At 35.1% G+C, this 17,630-nt stretch overlaps 1 protein-coding gene across 1 annotated transcript; it reads left to right on the top strand.

Annotated features, from left to right (window-relative positions):
* The first annotated feature begins 7,897 nt into the window (after nucleotides 1-7,897).
* LOC113312542 (patatin-like protein 7) lies at nucleotides 7,898-9,801 on the top strand. Its single transcript, XM_026561291.1, has 2 exons — nucleotides 7,898-8,950; nucleotides 9,097-9,801. The coding sequence occupies exons 1-2, from the start codon at nucleotides 7,994-7,996 to the stop codon at nucleotides 9,460-9,462; spliced, it is 1,323 nt and encodes a 440-aa protein (XP_026417076.1). The 5' UTR covers nucleotides 7,898-7,993; the 3' UTR covers nucleotides 9,463-9,801.
* The last annotated feature ends 7,829 nt before the right edge of the window (nucleotides 9,802-17,630 follow it).

The following is a 17,630-nucleotide window of genomic DNA, read 5'->3' as shown; positions in this document are numbered from 1 at the left end:
TTTTTTTTATTTTTTTTATCACTACAAAAACTTTGAAGATGACCTCCCCCTATCCAATTCCGGTGTCCCTTTAGTACATGCCCTGAAATGGGGTGCCCCTTAGTAATTAGGTTACCCCTTATCCAAAGTGAGAGTCCGTATAGTAATTTTCTCCCACGAGCGCAAAAACCACTTTTTAGCCAATTTCGCCGCAAAAGCTTATTTCTCCAAAAACACCTACAAAGACATAAAATAACCAAATAAGTACAAAATCGAGCACTAACAATATAAACAATTGGGACAAATTAGACACATAAATGCGTCTATCATTGACATCTTTGTTGCTCTTCCATATTTATCTGAGGCTGACTGATGATTTGTTGCAGTTGATCTTGAGTCTCTTTTATTCTCTTATCAGTATCTCCATATTCTTTGATTCTCCAGATTTGCAGACCCCTTGTAGATTCTCTTAATTTGTTTATGAGTTTGAAAGCTTCAGAACCCTTTTTTGAGTATCTCCAACTTCTACTAATATCCTCTTTGCATGTGTTGTTTGATAGCCAGTGTTCATAAAATCTAAATGGTTTGCTGAGGTTTTCATTTTGAGGGTTTGTGTTTAACAAAATGGGAGCATGATCTGAAACACAAGGAAGGAGGTTATTTAAGATTCCATTGGGGAAAATGTTCATCCAAGTAGATAGACATAAAGCTCTGTAAAGTCTAGTTCTAACTTGGCTGAGATGATTTCTGTGGTTAGACCATGTGAAAGGGCCACCAGTGAATGTGATATCTATAAGTCCCAGTTCAGAGACTGTGTTGGTGATGATTGGATGAGACTGAGTTGGATGTATTGAATAGATTTGTCTCTCATAACTGTAGAGAGTTGAGTTGAAATCACCTATTATAACCCAAGGTAGATTCATATTTTCACCCATTTCATGTAAAAACCTCCATTGAACCTGTCTTTCATTGTCATAAGAAGAACTATACAAACAGCTAAGGAACCATTCAACATTAGTTTCATTATTCTTTATAATAAGGTTGACCATATATTTTGAAGAATGTATGAACTCAATATCAATCCCATCTTTCCATAATAAAGAAAGACCCCCAACTCTAATTTTATCCTCATTACACCAAACAATAGGATATCTCATTTGTTTTAGCAGGTAATTTTCTTTTTTGACTATGGATTTGGTTTCAGATAAGAATATGATATCTGGGCTATTGGATTATTGGATACTCCTAAACAACGAAAATCCTTAGAATGAATGACATTACAACTCAACATATTTCTCTGTTTTAGGAAGAATAGTTGTTTGACGACAAAAAACACTATACCGTAAAAGTTGTATGTTTTGTTCGCCGCAACAATTGACTAATCTCGTGTTGATTGTATTCTACCGGCAAAAGGGTTTTGCTTAGAAAAAAAAATTGACTAATTGTTGGCTTGATAAAAATTTCCCAGCTTAATTGAAAGTTTTTAGAAATAATAATAATTCTTAAAATTTTCTTTTTATCTTAATGTTGGATTACATGAATGCGACATCATATATTTATTGATGTATACTTCCCCATCTTAGTCTTCCTAACACTTTAAACATTAAAAAGAAAAACTACCAAATTCAAGACAAATTCGAAGTTCTGGACTTTTTTAGAGGGTGCGAATTTGGGAATTATTTTTCTTTTTACAATCTGACCCATAATTGATCATGTTCGGTAACCAATCTACTAGCCAGTTTAGTGAGGAGAGCTAAGTTAAAATGATGAGGGTTTTTAATTCCTAGACCACCTTGGGAGATGGGTTTGCAAATACCCTTCCAGGCTTTTATAAATCCTCCTTTTCTTTTTTGTTCATCTTGGATTTGGACAAGTATACAAAAAGGTTTAGAGCTAATAAAAAGTAACTATGTTTGGCAAGTCAAAAACGGTGCTTCGGTGAAAATTTGAGAAGACAGATGGGTTCTGAACTCAGATTTAATCCAAAAGGTCTCAAACGTGCAAGAGCAGGCTCCAACAAGAGTTCAAGAGTTAATAACGGAAGAAAATAAATGGGATCAGGAAAAGCTAAATTAATTCTTTTTCCCAGATGATAGGATTAAAATACTAGCTCTAAATCCAAGGAATCAAGAGCAAGACATCATCATATGGCGCCATTATACCTCGGGTAAATTCTCAGCCAAAAATGTTTATAACTTTCTAGCCAATCAGGATCAAGACACTGTTATGGACCGAGATTTCCCATGGAATAAGATTTGGAAAATACAGGCAATTCCTAGAATAAGGATTTTCATATGGAAACTGTCTCAAAAAGTTCTGCCAACTTCGTCTAGACTAGGCGCACATAACAAGGACATAGACCTGATTTGCCAGTTATGCGCAGGAAACAGAATCCCATCTTTTCTGTGAGTGCCCGTTTGCCAGAGAAGTTTGGTTCGGACTATCCCTTAATCATATTCTCTCAAATTTCTCTCCCAGTTCAATTATTTCTTGGGTTAAATGGTGGATTTCGGAGGCTAACCTGAGCCAATTTCAAGTAAAAATTTCTACCGTTCTTTGGTTCCTCTGGAAATATAGATGCTCGGTAGTTTTTGAGAAAATAAATCCAGACCCGGTCAATCTAATAGGGAAAATCAATAATTTCCTTCATTCTTCCCCGGTAATTACCGCTCAAAGTAAAATAAACGCTCAACAGAAAACGTCCACCAACTGCTCTTGGTCCAGCCTAAATTCGGATTGGATAATCTTTATTGATGTCTCTTTTAAGGAAGAGGACTTTCCAATGGGATATGCTTTCATTCTATATTCAGTTGACGAGAAAGCCTTCATGCACCTATCAGCGGGCTCGGAGTGGGTGACATCAGCGTTCCATGCAGAAGCAAAATCTTTACTAAATGCGGTTATATGGCAAAGGAAAACATATTATCCGGCGTTTTCATAGTCACGAACTGTAAAGCTTTGGCGGACAACTTAAATAAGGTAAGCACAGACGGTTCATGGCCAGCGGAAAATACCTTGCAAGAAATTAGGAAAATACTGAGCGATCTTCCTCAAGCGAAAGTGAAATATACTAAGAGGAAGAATAACTCAACAGCGGACTATATTGCGAAGGAGGCAAGGATTAAAAAGCTTCAAAATATGTAGGATAAGATGCAGCTAAAAGTTCAATCAACTAGCATATATTCTAATGTTTTCGATAAAAATGATATTGTAAATCTCATGTACTATATTTACTAGTTAATATATTATCTCTTTCCATCAAAAAAATAAAAAGAAAAAGAAAAACTACCAGACAAAATTCCGACAAGATTATGTGCGTGCAAAATTTTACAAAAATGATCTTAGATATTTAATTTATTTATGCGGCTACCAACAAATCATGGTAAGGGGATATTTGGAAATGACAATCAAATCTTTAAGTTAAATTCATCAAAAAAAAAAAGAAGAAAAGGACATGAATTTATTATAATAGTCGGTGGATCTACATAGAAGGGCCATTTGACTCGTGGTACGAAAGAGAATATTAGAATCCAAGCGGAGGGAAATGGGATAATGTTGTTTTTTCATAAATTTGGTTAAAAAGACCAAAATCAACAATTTCTGGGTAAAATGGACAGTTAGATTTTGAAACTGTTTAAATGGACAAAAATGTAAAAATAGACAGGATGTAACCAGTTTCATCGTGCCCATTTTCAAATATTTTTTCTTATTTTTAATTTACATAGGATGTATCCAGTTTCATCCTTGCTATTTTTTAAATTTAAGCTAGGATAAAACCAGTTTCATTCTTACTATTTTTTTTTGGTCATTTCACCCAAACTATTTTTTACTCGTCCATTTGAACCATGATTTAAAAATATTTGGACAAATGACCCATTTTCTGTTGGTTTTTTTGGAGGTCGGTAGTTTAATATCTTATCCTCACTTCAATCTACACCGTTTATATTTATTTTTCAGGACACTTTTGGATTTGCATTACTGTGAGAAGTTTGTCATTTGTTGGAGCGGTAGGAAGAAATTTGACGGTGGTTCTAGATTCGACGGTTTTTTAAGCCACTTTTTTTTCTTTCGCCAGTTAAATGATCATAAAATTGGTTAAAAAGATCAAAATCAACAATTTCTAGGTGAAATGGACAGTTAGATTTTGATATTGTTTAAATGGCCAAAAAATGTAAAAATAGGCAGAATGTAATCAGTTTCATCGTGTCCATTTTCAAATATTTTTTCTTATTTTTAATTTACACAGGATGTATCCAGTTTCATCCTTGCTATTTTTTAAATTTAAGCTAGGATGAATCCAGTTTCATCCTTGCTATTTTTTTTTGGCCATTTCACCCAAACTACTTTTTACTCGTCCATTTGAACCGTGATTTAAAAATATTTGGACAAATGACCCATTTTCTGTTAAATGATACGATTATTTGCAGGTTTGTATGTGTTTGGTTTATGTTCCAGGTTATTTGATTGATCAAGTGAAATGAAAGTACTGGTGTTAAATCAATCCATTATGTCGTTCTTAATATCCATCCTATCAAGTCCAGCGACCAAAGTAAGATTGAAAATATACGTAGAGCACATACTTTAGTCAAATAAGAGAAGAGAAACGACGAGTTTGTGCTTTGAAAAATACAACCATCACGAAGATGGCCAAGTAGTTTGGCGTTCACCTCGCAAACCGGAGACCGGAAATTTGGTTCTTTCGGATGGCCACACTTACTAAATTTTTTTTCCCTTATATAAATGGAAATGGCCGTGCTTTTATATCTCGTTTGTTTTTTTCCTAATTCACCTAACTCGTTTTGATCTGATTCGCCTGAATATAATTGAAATCACCTGACTCATCTGGATGTAGCTCAATATGTTTGTTTTTCCGGTCAGATTTAACTTATCCGACTCAAAAATGTGAATCAATGGTTTGTTTCCATGAGTTAAGGATATTTTATTATTTGACCCCACGGATCTGATTCAAGAATTAGTTTTGACTCAAATCGCGATTCAGATCTGACTTGGATAAAAAACTGATTTTGGATAAAAAATTGATCTGACATCCGACTCGAACCGGGTCAAAAATCAGACGCCGGGTCAGCCAAAAACAACATGCTGTTAGCTTGTACCACAGATTAGTGCTCTCAAAGCACTGTACCACCGCTATAACTGCTATTCTAAGTGGTGGGCGAAGTTAATTTATTGCCGTACTTGAGAATGGCCAGTGACGGCGGATATCCGTGTGTACGGTGAATTATGCTCTTCTTTAGTTCTAACGACTATTTAGCTCCCCTTTAGAATGTGGGACCACCACGCGTGTGTTTTTTTACGATTTTGCAATGATGTTTTGCGGCAAGAAAAAAGCAACTTGTCCTTTTGAATCTTGTTTTAACCATTGATTTACATTGACCAAATCGTGTGGTTTAGTAGCCGCTACCAACCGCGTTGCCGACGGAATGAACAGAACAGACAAAATCATTTCGTTTTGGAGAAATATGGACCATTGGAGTACTTATGATGAGATGAATCAACGTCTGACTTAACTTTTTTGTGATGCGATGATGATATTACCAGTATGGGGTACTAGAGTCAGACTCAGATATTTGTCTGAATGGGTCCCTTCCATTATTTTCTATTGAGGACACATGTACGGTCAGGTCATTATCATCTGTACGAATCAGTAAGGAGCTTAGCCATCACCAATTTTATCTTAACCTTATTTTGATTTTCAATTTGTTTCCTTATCATGTACGGAATCAACGTGCTTTTTTCCAACCGATGTACGAATCAGTAAGAGTAAATTGTAAACGGTAACTTGTAAGTTGCTTGCGACTTGATGTAGATAGCTGAAATGATGGATCTTCGGAACGGAAATATTCCGAAAAAAATTTCCCACATGATACGGACGGGAACTTCCAATGCTTCGATCCCAATATCAGAGAGTTTTACGTTCATCCGTCAAATCCTCTTTATGGAGAAAATGTAGTTAAAAAACACAGCGCGTCTAGAATTACTATGTAGATAATGGTGTTATTTAGACACTTAATATCGAGGGCATTTTTGTAATGGATTCTATTTATAACTCAATTAATTCTGGTGGAGCTACTAATGAGACCTGGAGAAAAATCTGGATCATAAAGGTCACGGCTAGCATTAAAAAGAATAAAAATAAAAATAAAAAAATAAAATAAATAAAAAAAGAAAATAAAATAAACAAAGAGCATTAAAATTTTCATCTTTAAACAAGCCAACTCTATACTTCCAAATAGTAAAAGAATAGTTGTAATAAACGGTAACGACTACAATTTGCATGACTACGCAACATTAATATAAATGTTTTTAAACTTTGACATGGAATACATTATTAATGGAGCTGCAGACTTCCATGGATGACTCTCAGGTGCTTTACAATTAGTTCTAGAAGCAAAAAAGGAAGGTTTTTCGTGGAGTAACACAACTTTGTTTGTGATTTTTGAAAACTTCTTTTACTTCTGGTTCAAAAAGATGCAAAATAGGGGATGATTAGTGCATATAATTCGTGGAAGATGTGCAACCACTTAATAGAAATGTGGAAGATGTGCAACTATACTTGATAGAAATGTGATCATCATCATCACCATCGCCACGTCGACACTATTCCGACCCAAATTGTTAGTAAAAAACATTATTACGATGGTTCATAATAATTAGTAGATATCATTACCTTGGATTTGAATAAATATAAAAAGTGTTATTCTCAGGTCTCAACCGTCAAAACAGGAAAATAAATGATTTTGCAGGCATGTTTCTTGCCTCTAACTAAAAGAAGTGGTTTATTACAACATCAATTTGAATTGGAACTAAAGTCGAACTATTAAAACAAAAACAAACTTTTTAAATACATTATCTTCCTCCAGTGGATTTAATTAGCATAATCCTTGATTAGAAAACTAATTTCAAACATTATCCAACAACAATCAATGGGAAAATACTGTACACGTATCCATGTGTCTCATCTTTTATCTTGTCTCTTTTTCTCTCTGTTCTTGCCATTTCTAGACCCAACAACCAACCGAACACTAAGAAAATAAAGAAAAAGTTTCCATTAACAAAAGCCAACAGATTTTTGAGAGATTTAGTTTACATCACGTCGTTCACACATATTAATTTAAACTATATCATCGACAAAATAATCTATTGACATTCTAATCACACAGTATGAGCCATTTTTCCAAATAATAATAAAATTATCAAATATTAATATTTACGATTTGAGTTTAAAATTCATTAACATCTATCCACAGTTAAATATATAGAATGTATCCAAGAAATATTTTTATAAAATAGCTTTTTGGCCTTACATTTACACTATATTTGAGTGTATGCATTTAATGAAGTACTTTTTTTTATCAGTAAAGAATTGAGTGCCGATGAATTTTAATCCGAGTAATATGTATCATCATCCAAAAACCATCATATTATTGTAACATCAATATGTTTGATGTTTTTGAATCAAAATCAACATATGAGATTCTAAACACCACCGACAAAATAATAATTGATGATGACAAATTTCCAACAAGAATCAACAGATAAAGTTCTAAACACTGTTAACATAATAGTAAAAATCGACAAAATCCATTTGCACTTCGGACAACACATGATTGACAATCTTTAGCTAAACCTTTTAAGAAAGCCGTAAAGTGAAAAAAAAAATTCCACGGAATATTTTAGGAAATGCAAGTTTGCAACCAACAAAACACAAGACTGCCGAGTGGCGACAATAAGGTGGTCAGCACTTGAAAGAATACAGTCAATATTTTTGGTTAACAATAAAAGATGAAGGGTCCATCTAAAATGCGCATAAACTCCACGTTCTAAAGTACGCACTTCTTTGAATTCCCTACACTATATAATAAACCACATCAAACTCATTTCAATCTTCACCACTCTCCCACTTAAAATTTCTAACCCATCAATCACAAAACTCAAATTCCGATTTCTGTAATTCCGGTTTCTGTTTCCGCTCCTGAAATTGTGTTTTACAGCAATGGCCGAAGTGTATTCACCAATGATGAGCGACTCATCATCAAACCACTTCGACATCGACAAACTCACCAACGATATCTTTTCAATCCTCGAAAACAAATTCCTTTTCGATTCTAAACAAACCAACTCAAAATTACCAGTGGAAGATTTAGTCGAGACACTAAAAGCCAACAAACACGATGTGGGCAAAGTTCGTGTACTCTCAATTGACGGTGTCGGTTCAACAGATGGAATCCTCGCTGCAAAATCACTATGTCACTTAGAATCCAAACTCATGAGCATAACAAAGAATTCAGATGCTCGTGTTGCTGATTACTTTGATGTTGCTTCGGGTTCGGGGATAGGTGGAATTCTCATCGCTTTGTTGTTCACCCGTGGCAAAGATGGAAGACCGTTGCTAAAGGCCACTAAAGCGTTGCAGTTTCTCGTGAAAAACCGTAAGCGTTTGAATAACACTGGCAGTACTTCCAGTGGGATGTTCGGAAAGATGTTTCGGGCATCGGCGAAGATGGAGAAAATTTTCAGACAGATTTTCGGTGAATGTACTTTGAAAGACACATTGAAACCAGTTTTGATTCCTTGTTTTGATCTGAAAACAAGAGCAACGTTTTTGTTTTCAAGAGCCGACGGTTTAGAAAACGACGGTTATGACTTCAAGATGAGGGAAATTTGCGTCGCTACCTCTTCAGATTTAACGGTTAATGGTGGTTTTGAGATGAAATCAGTTGATAAGAAAACAAAGATAATGGCCGTTGATGGTGGTTTAGCGATGAATAATCCAACTGCTGCTGCTATTACACATGTACTGAACAATAAACAAGAGTTTCCATATTGTGACGGCGTTGAGGATTTATTAGTTGTTTCTTTAGGAAACGGGGAGTCAGATTCCGGTAATCGGAATCTTACACTTTCTTCTGCCGGATTTCTCAAAATTGCCGGAGAAGGAGCTTCCGACACGGTAATTACCAATTCTTTAGCTGGCAGTTTTCATTAACCCATCGAAACCGTTTTACTTGAAATGTCGGTTATTTTATAATGACAAAATTACCCTTCTCTTCATTGTGAAAAATGTTCTAAATGTGTTCTTTGGTTCATGTTATATAGGTTGATCAAGCTGTTTCAATGGCATTTGGAGAATACAGAACGAAGAATTACGTTCGAATTCAAGGAAATACAGGAATGACTAGTCCCCAAAGAACCCCGGTCAGAAACCCCAATGCAGTGTCAATGGATGGGAGAAAACTATTGGAAGTTTCAGAAGCAATGCTGAAACAAAAGAATGTTGAATCAGTACTTTTCCGTGGGAAGAAATTGGTGGCGACAACAAACTTGGAGAAACTAGATGAATTTGCTGGACTTCTAGTTAAAGAACACGAAAGAAGAAAATCGAGCATTTTCGCCACGGTTATGTTTAAACATGCCTCACCAAGAAGTTCTTCAGCTACTGTCTCAACTGATTTTTCGTGGTAAATTTATGATTCCTTAGGGATCCCAATTTTTATCCTCTCCAGTGTTGTGCTGGCCTACTTCTAAGAATTTGAGTCGGGGTTAGAGCTGAGCCACATGTTTATACAAGAAATTTACTACGGTGTAATTTCAGGATTATTTGTTGTTTAATAGCGTGCTTTATTTGAGCTATTTTTCAAAGCTTTAGTCATTTTTAAGAGTTCTCAAATGTAATTTAGTGATGGCATGGAATGGAAGGAAACATTCTTTTGCCAATTGTCTAGAGTTTAGGTGTATTATATCATCGATCGGTTGTAAGTGACTTTAAGTGTTAGTAAAGAAAGAGGAGCATACTAACTGTTACCACTGCTTCTTCCGCAAATTTTACGTGCATTAATTCTTTCAGACAAACTTACTTCAATTGCATATTTTGTTGGGCTTGTGATTTCCGACGCGTTCCCAACCCCGATTTTTTGTGCTAAGAGACTAATTAAGAATTTGTGTAACCTCGATATGTACTATGTGTTGTGTGAACAAGGTTTTAAGTGGAGATGTCGATTACTTATTATTGTTGTTGGTCATATATAACTAATATATATGTAAGTTGAACAAATCAAATACGGAAGCGGGTTATTAGTTCGTACCTTGTAATCGTTTCAAATGAGGATGACGTCGAACCAACGGATCACTTGCATTTCATGTTCTTGAACCTCCAAACTCGGCGGTGAGTAGGTGCCACAAAATTGAGCACAAACTATATTTCCATAAACTAAATACCGTATAAAACTTCAGTTTTCTCTCTAAAAGACACTAAGGGATTTGGGTGTTCTTCACAACTAATGTTTGAATACTAGAAGACTTGCTCACTAACTTGAGTGCTCACATAGAACTCTCTAACTTAATCTCCATACTTGGTTTATCTCTAGCTAAACTCACTAATATTGAGTTGTAGTATTTTCTACTTCTTATTCTTGTTTCAACAAATGAAACTAGAAGCCTATTTATACTCAAACTTCAAGTATCCTCTCTTGGCAAGTGTCAAGGAAGAACCAAACACTTGGAGCAAGTTCTAACACTCTTTTAGCATAGAGTAAGTGATCAGACACTTGTTAGCTTCATGCAAATACATGGTGGCAAAAAAACAAGACACATGTTTCACCATGGCTTGGTTAGTTGGAGAAGGATTTTCCCTTTGATAAAGTCAAGCATATGACTTTACTTATCTACCCAAGATGGACTTTGGGCATGCACATACACAATGGGTGCCCATATTTCCAACATCTCCCACTCACACATAGTGTGTGTAACGTCAGCATGCTTCCCAATCAAAGTCATAAGAGAAAAATGTTCATATTAGTAAATAGTTTGTGCCACCGCCGAGATACCTTCATTTTGAGAGCTCCATACTAGAACCTCATTACGAGTCAGCATATCGACATCAACCCTTCACAAAGAATGTTCGTATCTCATTACCTCAGATAATTTGACTACACCTAACACAATACTCTTAATCCCTCTAGCAAGCAGTATTGCACCCATGTACATTTTATCAATTGTACTCATGATTTTCGACAGACGAAAAACGCTGGCCAACTATGAGTCACAATTCATGGTGTATCATCAAATTTTCTTTCAAGAAATTCATATCGTTCCAATTCAACTTAATAGCTTTCCTAGACATGTATCATCATACAGGAAGTTGCATCGTATTAGAAAACATGCTAAAATAGCATCATTAAGTATCCTCTTCATGACATAAGCTCAAGTCAAAGGGGTAAATGAATTGGATATTAATCCAGCGGCTCACACAACAATGAAGCAGGGAATCATTCATCGCTCTCACAATCGGTCAACTTAGCACATACATCACAAAGTGTATGCTATGGCGTTTCTCCCACTCAAATGGGCATGTCCAGCATAAAAAGCATACGCCATACAGATCTTAGTCTAGTCGCCATTTAAGCGCCTAACTTGACTTTATGTTCCAACAGTCATTCACATAGTAACTGTCCAGAAAATCACATCTGGATGTATAACAGGCTTCATTAAATGGTGGTTACATTTAATGATCGATCTCTTTGTAAGATCTCATCTTAAACATATTAAGGCGACTTCTAGTTGTATAGAAAAGTTTGCCATTAAAAGCACGTGGTTTTCCGAAAAACATATATTCCGGAAAACGTCTCTTCTTTGTCTCATCTTGCTCGCTATTCTAAGCGCCAAGGCGAATCACATGTGTGAGTAGGACGATTCTTGCCTGCTAACAACTTTAATATCCATGTACACATCAAAAGTATATGATTTCTATAAAAACATATTCATTTAAGAAAGCATTAATACTTATAATAATAATGTCATTATCACATGTTCTACATATCAAATACTGTGTAATCCACTGTTTTCTACGTGAGACTGAAAAGCAATTTTCGGAATGAGCTTAGTCAAAGGGTCAACCAACATTCTATTTGTGGAGATATGTCTAAGAACAACCTTTCTTCGTGCAACCATATCGCGTATAAAGTGGAATCTCCTACCAATGTGTTTGGTTTTTCCATGGTATTTAGGATCTTTCACATATGTTAGAGCTGATGTGCTATCACTGTGAAGCAACACCGCTTATTTTGCGTGTTCCGAGACACCGAGTCTCTTAAGAAATCTCCACAACCAAATAACTTCTTGGACGGCTGCCGCAAGTGCAACATACTCTGCTTCCATTGTAGATAGAGCAATACACTTTTATTTCTAACTACACCAAGTGATTGCACCACCTCCAAGTTTAAAAACGTATCCTGAAGTGGATTTAAACTCATCTCTATCGTTGCTCCAATCGACATCGCTAAATCCTCTGAAGTCTAATGTCTTCACCATGGTAACAAATAAGGAGATTAGCAGTCCCTTTAAGATAACAAAATATCCTTTTAACTGCTTTCCAATGATCTGGTCCAGGGTTACTTTGGAAACGACTTACCATCCCTACTGCAAAACTGATGTCGGGTCTAGTACACAACATAGCGTACATAAGACTCCCAACCGCAGATGCATATGGTACATTGGACATGTATTTATTTTCTTTTTCATTCTTAGGGCATTGGTCGTTACTTAGGACACATGCTTTGTCCATAGGAGTTTCAATGAAGTAAAAAAGAAATCCACTTTCGCAAACACATACACTAAGTATTTTTGTTGAGCAAGACACTAACAACATGATTCAACAAATTAATCATATTTAAGAAAAAATTAATATCATGCATGTTGTATTTATATGAGATTAATTAAATCAACCACAAAGGTGATGATTCCACATAATTAATTTAAGGTCGTAGTCCTTTCGGGCAGAGGCAGTTTAGTCCATGATCCATTGGATGGTCGGTGTGAGGCCAGAACTTGGAACGCATTGAACCACAAAGGTGATGGATCCATATAATTAATTTTAGGTCATAGTCCTTTCAGGGAATGGTCGTTTAGTTCATGGTTCAAAAAATAACGAAAACGCATAAAAGGCTCTGATGCCAATGTTGGGTCATATATAACTCATATATATGTAAGTTGAACAAATCAAATGCGGAAGCGGGTTATTAGTGCGTACCTTGTAATCGCTCCAAATGAGGATGACGTCGAACCAACGGATCACTTTCTTGAACCTTCAAACTCGGCGGTGAGTAGCTGCCACAAAATTGAGCACAAACTATATTTCCACAAACTAAATACCGTATAAAACTTAAATTTTCTCTCTAAAAGACACTAAGGGATTTGGGTGTTCTTCACAACTAATGTTTGAATACTAGAAGACTTGGTCACTAACTTGAGTGCTCACATAGAACTCTCTAACTTAATCTCCATACTTGGTTTATCTCGAGCTAAACTCACTAATATTGAGTTGTAATATTTTCTACTTCTTATTCTTGTTTCAACAAATGAAACTAGAAGCCTATTTATACTCAAACTTCAAGTATCCTCTCTTGGCAAGTGTCAAGGAAGAATCAAACACTTGGAGCAACTTCTAACACTCTTTTAACATGGAGTAAACACATGGAGTAAGTGATCAAACACTTGTTAGCTTCATGCAAATACATGGTGGCAAAAAAACAAGACACATGTTTCACCATGGCATGGTTAGTTGGAAAATGATTTTCCCTTTGATAAAGTCAAGCATATGACTTTAGTCATCCACCTAAGATGGACTTTGGGCATGCACATACACAATGGGTGCCCATATTTCCAACAATTGTGATGACTGATGATACTGAAAATGATAATCCATCATACATAATATGTCAAGGACAAGAGAAATCTGAGGATGCTGACATTGATATGGACGGCAACATTGCATCTTTCAGTCATTGATCTAGGGATTCTCGATCTAGCTCCTTACACTATTCTCGTACAAGTTCCAAATATAAGAGGAGAAATGACCACCCCCCATCCTTCAGCCTAGACATTTAGGTCACCTGTATCCCACAACCTAGACCTTCAGAATTCTAGCATCCCTGAAAATATGTTTCGTCCAACCGTTCGTTAATAGGCTCTGGTGTCACTTGGAGATGCATTATCCTGTGTATCGACCGTTGCATAGAAGTATAAACAATGTCATGCCTTTCCTGCTTGTCATTTAGAGCCCCTTGTGGGATAGGTGTTTTCTAAAATCTCAGAAACTTCAAGAGGATAAATTTCACGGTAACAACATGGTTTTTATTGTTCACATATTAAAGATCACAAAATTGGTTAAAAAGACCAAAATCAACATTTTCTGGGTGAAAAATACATTTAAATTTTAATACTGTTTAAATGAACAAAAATGTAAAAATAGTCAGGATGTAAACAGTTTCATCCTACCCATTTTCAAATATTTTTTCTTATTTTCATCCTTTTGCATAACTATTATTGATTCTAAGAGGAAAGGCTATGGGTAGTCTCCATTTGGAGACTAACTCGCCCATATGAAGGACTCCTCGCTCATATGAACTAGTGAACCCACTATTGGCAAAAAAAAAAGAAGAGCACTACACGGGAGACGGTCTCCCGTGAGAAAAGAAATTTGAAACCAAACGGGAGACGGTCCCCGTTAATAATTTTTTTTTTAAATTTAATTGTAAAATAATAATGGGAGGGAAAACTTAAAATTTTGAAAACAAAATTTAAGCATTCAGGGGGACAGCCCCCGTGAGATAGTGAAAAACAATATGGACGGGGGACTGTCCCCGTCCAACCCAAACTTTTTTGACGGGAGACAATCCTCCGTCTAGTGTTAAACTACCAACTACTCGTTCAAATGAACGAGTGTATGAACGTGTTGGGGTGGAAGTGGGGTAAAAACTACCCGTAACAGCCTCTAATTAGAGCAAATTGATAATGCACTCTTTCAAATGAAAGAGTAACACTACCCATGGAATTTTCTCTAACAATTGAATATTGATTAAAGTGAGTGCACGAATGAACCCACACACAAAAGTGAGATGAAAACGGACGTTCATATTTCATTCATGCAATTTGTATCTATACGATTTAGTAATCTTTTCGATTTTTATACGTTTTCTTTAGCCTTTGGTATTATTCTCTTCTGTTAGTTGGGAAAGCAGATTAACCACTAACTTCATTTGGTCCACAACTGTGGGCTACACCCTATAAGGTCTTAACCCATTATGTCCCTCCCGTAGATAAAAACGGCGTCTTCTTTAAAACTGTGACAGCACGGTTGCAAATTTTTACATACCCCTAGTAAAGGAAGTGAGGGATGGTTGAGGGTGCTCAGCAGCCACTCTCAAAATTTAAAAACCTACCTGTATAATGTTTCAGAAAAATTTACAGAAAATGGATCATTTGTCCAAATATCTTTAAATCACGATTCAAATGGACGAGTAAAAAATAGTTTGGGTGAAATGGGTAAAAAAAATAGCAAAGATGAAACTGGATTCATCCTAGCTTAAATTTAAAAAATAGCAAGAATGAAACTGGATACATCCTGTGTAAATTAAAAATAAGAAAAAATATTTGAAAATGGGTACGATGAAACTGGTTACATCCTGCCTATTTTTGCATTTTTGTCCATTTAAACAGTATCAAAATCTAATTATCCATTTCACCCAGGAGTTGTTGATTTTGATCTTTTTAACCAATTTTATGAAAAATTTATTATAGCCCCCCAAAAAATTTAAATGTTTAGCCTATCCTACTATGTTGGCTCATGTAGACTTCCAGTCCTGCTTCCATCGCTGTGCACACCTTTACATTTATCGGTACATGTATACCACTATACCTTAATCACATTCGAAGATAAATTTCCGTGGAATGAGTGTAAATCCTTAAAGAAATGAAAATCGAATTAATTGGCATATCACAACGCGCCACACAGTAGCGGAACAAATGAGGAGGGCTAAAAAATAATTATATAAATATGTGGATTTTGGTGTACTAAATATAATAAATTGAGGGGACTAATTACCAAATATTAGATAAAACAAGGGGTTTTTAATGGTTTTAATGATTTTACGATCGGAGAAATTATCGTTTGATCCCTTTTTAGGTAGTCCCATGACTATTTGGTCCAGCAGGAAAATGCGTTTCCTGTATGGTCCCTAATTATTTGAAAATATAAATGGACAAAAATACCCTTACGTACTATTGAGCATTAATTTCCGTAACTTTTCTATTTCTGTAACTATTTGAGTTCATTTTTTTTTATGAACTCTAAACTTTCTACTTATTTTCTTGTAGGAGTTCATTCTGTTTGATGAACTGTCAGGTGTTTGGAATGCTTTTTATAGATTTGAGTTCATTCTTAAAATGAACACACAACAAAAAATTCATTATTATGAACAAAAAACAGTGTTCATTTTTCGAATGAACACCTAATCAAAACCACTAAATCAAGTCTGAAAACAAAGTTCTTTCTTTCAAATGAACACCAATCAAAGTTCATTATTAAGAACAAAAAATCAAAGTTCATTTTTTCAAATGAGCACCCAATCAAAGTTCATTATCATGAACAAAAATCAGAGTTCATTCTTTAAAATGAACAACCAATCTTTGTTCATTATTACGAACAAAAAAATCAAAGTTGATTATTACGAACAAAAATCAGAGTTCATTCTTTCAAATGAACACCCAATCTTTGTTCATTATTATGAACAAAAATCAGAGTCCATTCGTCGAAATGAACACCCAATCAAAGTTCATTATTAATATGAACAGAAATCAGAGTTCAATATTCGTCGAACACCTACCAAAAACAAACTAATTCAAACCTAGAGCAAAGTTTATTCTTTAAAATGAACACACACACAACAACAAAAACAAAAACTAGAGTTCATTCTTTCGGATGAACACTAAAAATTCAAGATCTAAAACAGAGTTCGTTCTTTAACATGTACACACAACAAAAATCCATAAAAAATAGATTTCATTCATTCGAACGAACACCTAATATTTGAGATCTAAAACAGAGTTCATTCTTTAATATGAACACAAACAAAAATCAGAGTTCATTTTTTTTTGAATGAAAACCTAATAAAAAGATCTAAAAATAAATTTCATTCTTTAAATCTTCATCATCTTCATCGTCTTCATCATCTTCAACAACAACAATAATAGCAGAGAAGATGAACACAAAAAATCTTCATCGTTCATCATGATATTCAACGTCAAAAACCTAGAAAAAACGGAAGAAGAATAATTATTTGCATCATCGTCTTCATCATCATCGCCATCATCAACATCCTAGTCGTTTTCATCATCTTCATAAGGAAAAAGTAGAAAAAGCAAAAAGAGAAAGTAAATATGCAAAGAAAGGAGAGAGAAAATAAATTTGAAAATGATTATCTTCTCTCTAAATAATTGAGTATATATATATATATATAGTCCCAAAATGGTATTTCTGGCGCTACCAAAAGACAATTACATCATCCATGACGCCATTGTGCGTGGGTATTATCCACCCTAGGACAAAACAACAATATTTATTATAACGAAGATTAAACAGACAGTTGGTAAGATCAACATCACCAAACTAACTCTATTATATTATTTCTAGCATTATATGGTAGTTTTTACTTTACGCTTGGCTCTAGCCCCTGGTCTAGAGAGCCATGTTTTCTTGAAACAAGGGAAATTTCTCAAACAAAAATCCATCAATGGTGAATTTATTAGTGAGATTTCTCGTATTAATCTAGTGATAAACCCATGATTCATATTTATGG

Source organism: Papaver somniferum, chromosome 1 (genome assembly GCF_003573695.1).
Source record: "Papaver somniferum cultivar HN1 chromosome 1, ASM357369v1, whole genome shotgun sequence".
NCBI lineage: Eukaryota > Viridiplantae > Streptophyta > Magnoliopsida > Ranunculales > Papaveraceae > Papaver > Papaver somniferum.
Note: the sequence above shows the minus strand (reverse complement) of the source record. Positions and strands in the feature narration are given on the sequence as shown.

What these genes read in the sequence shown, in the direction of transcription:
- LOC113312542 (XM_026561291.1), top strand. Translation starts at nt 7,994, where the DNA reads ATGGCCGAAGTGTATTCACCAATGATGAGCGACTCATCATCAAACCAC. An exon ending in GAGAAGGAGCTTCCGACACG is followed by an intron (nt 8,951 to 9,096) that starts GTAATTACCAAT and finishes CATGTTATATAG; the next exon opens with GTTGATCAAGCTGTTTCAAT.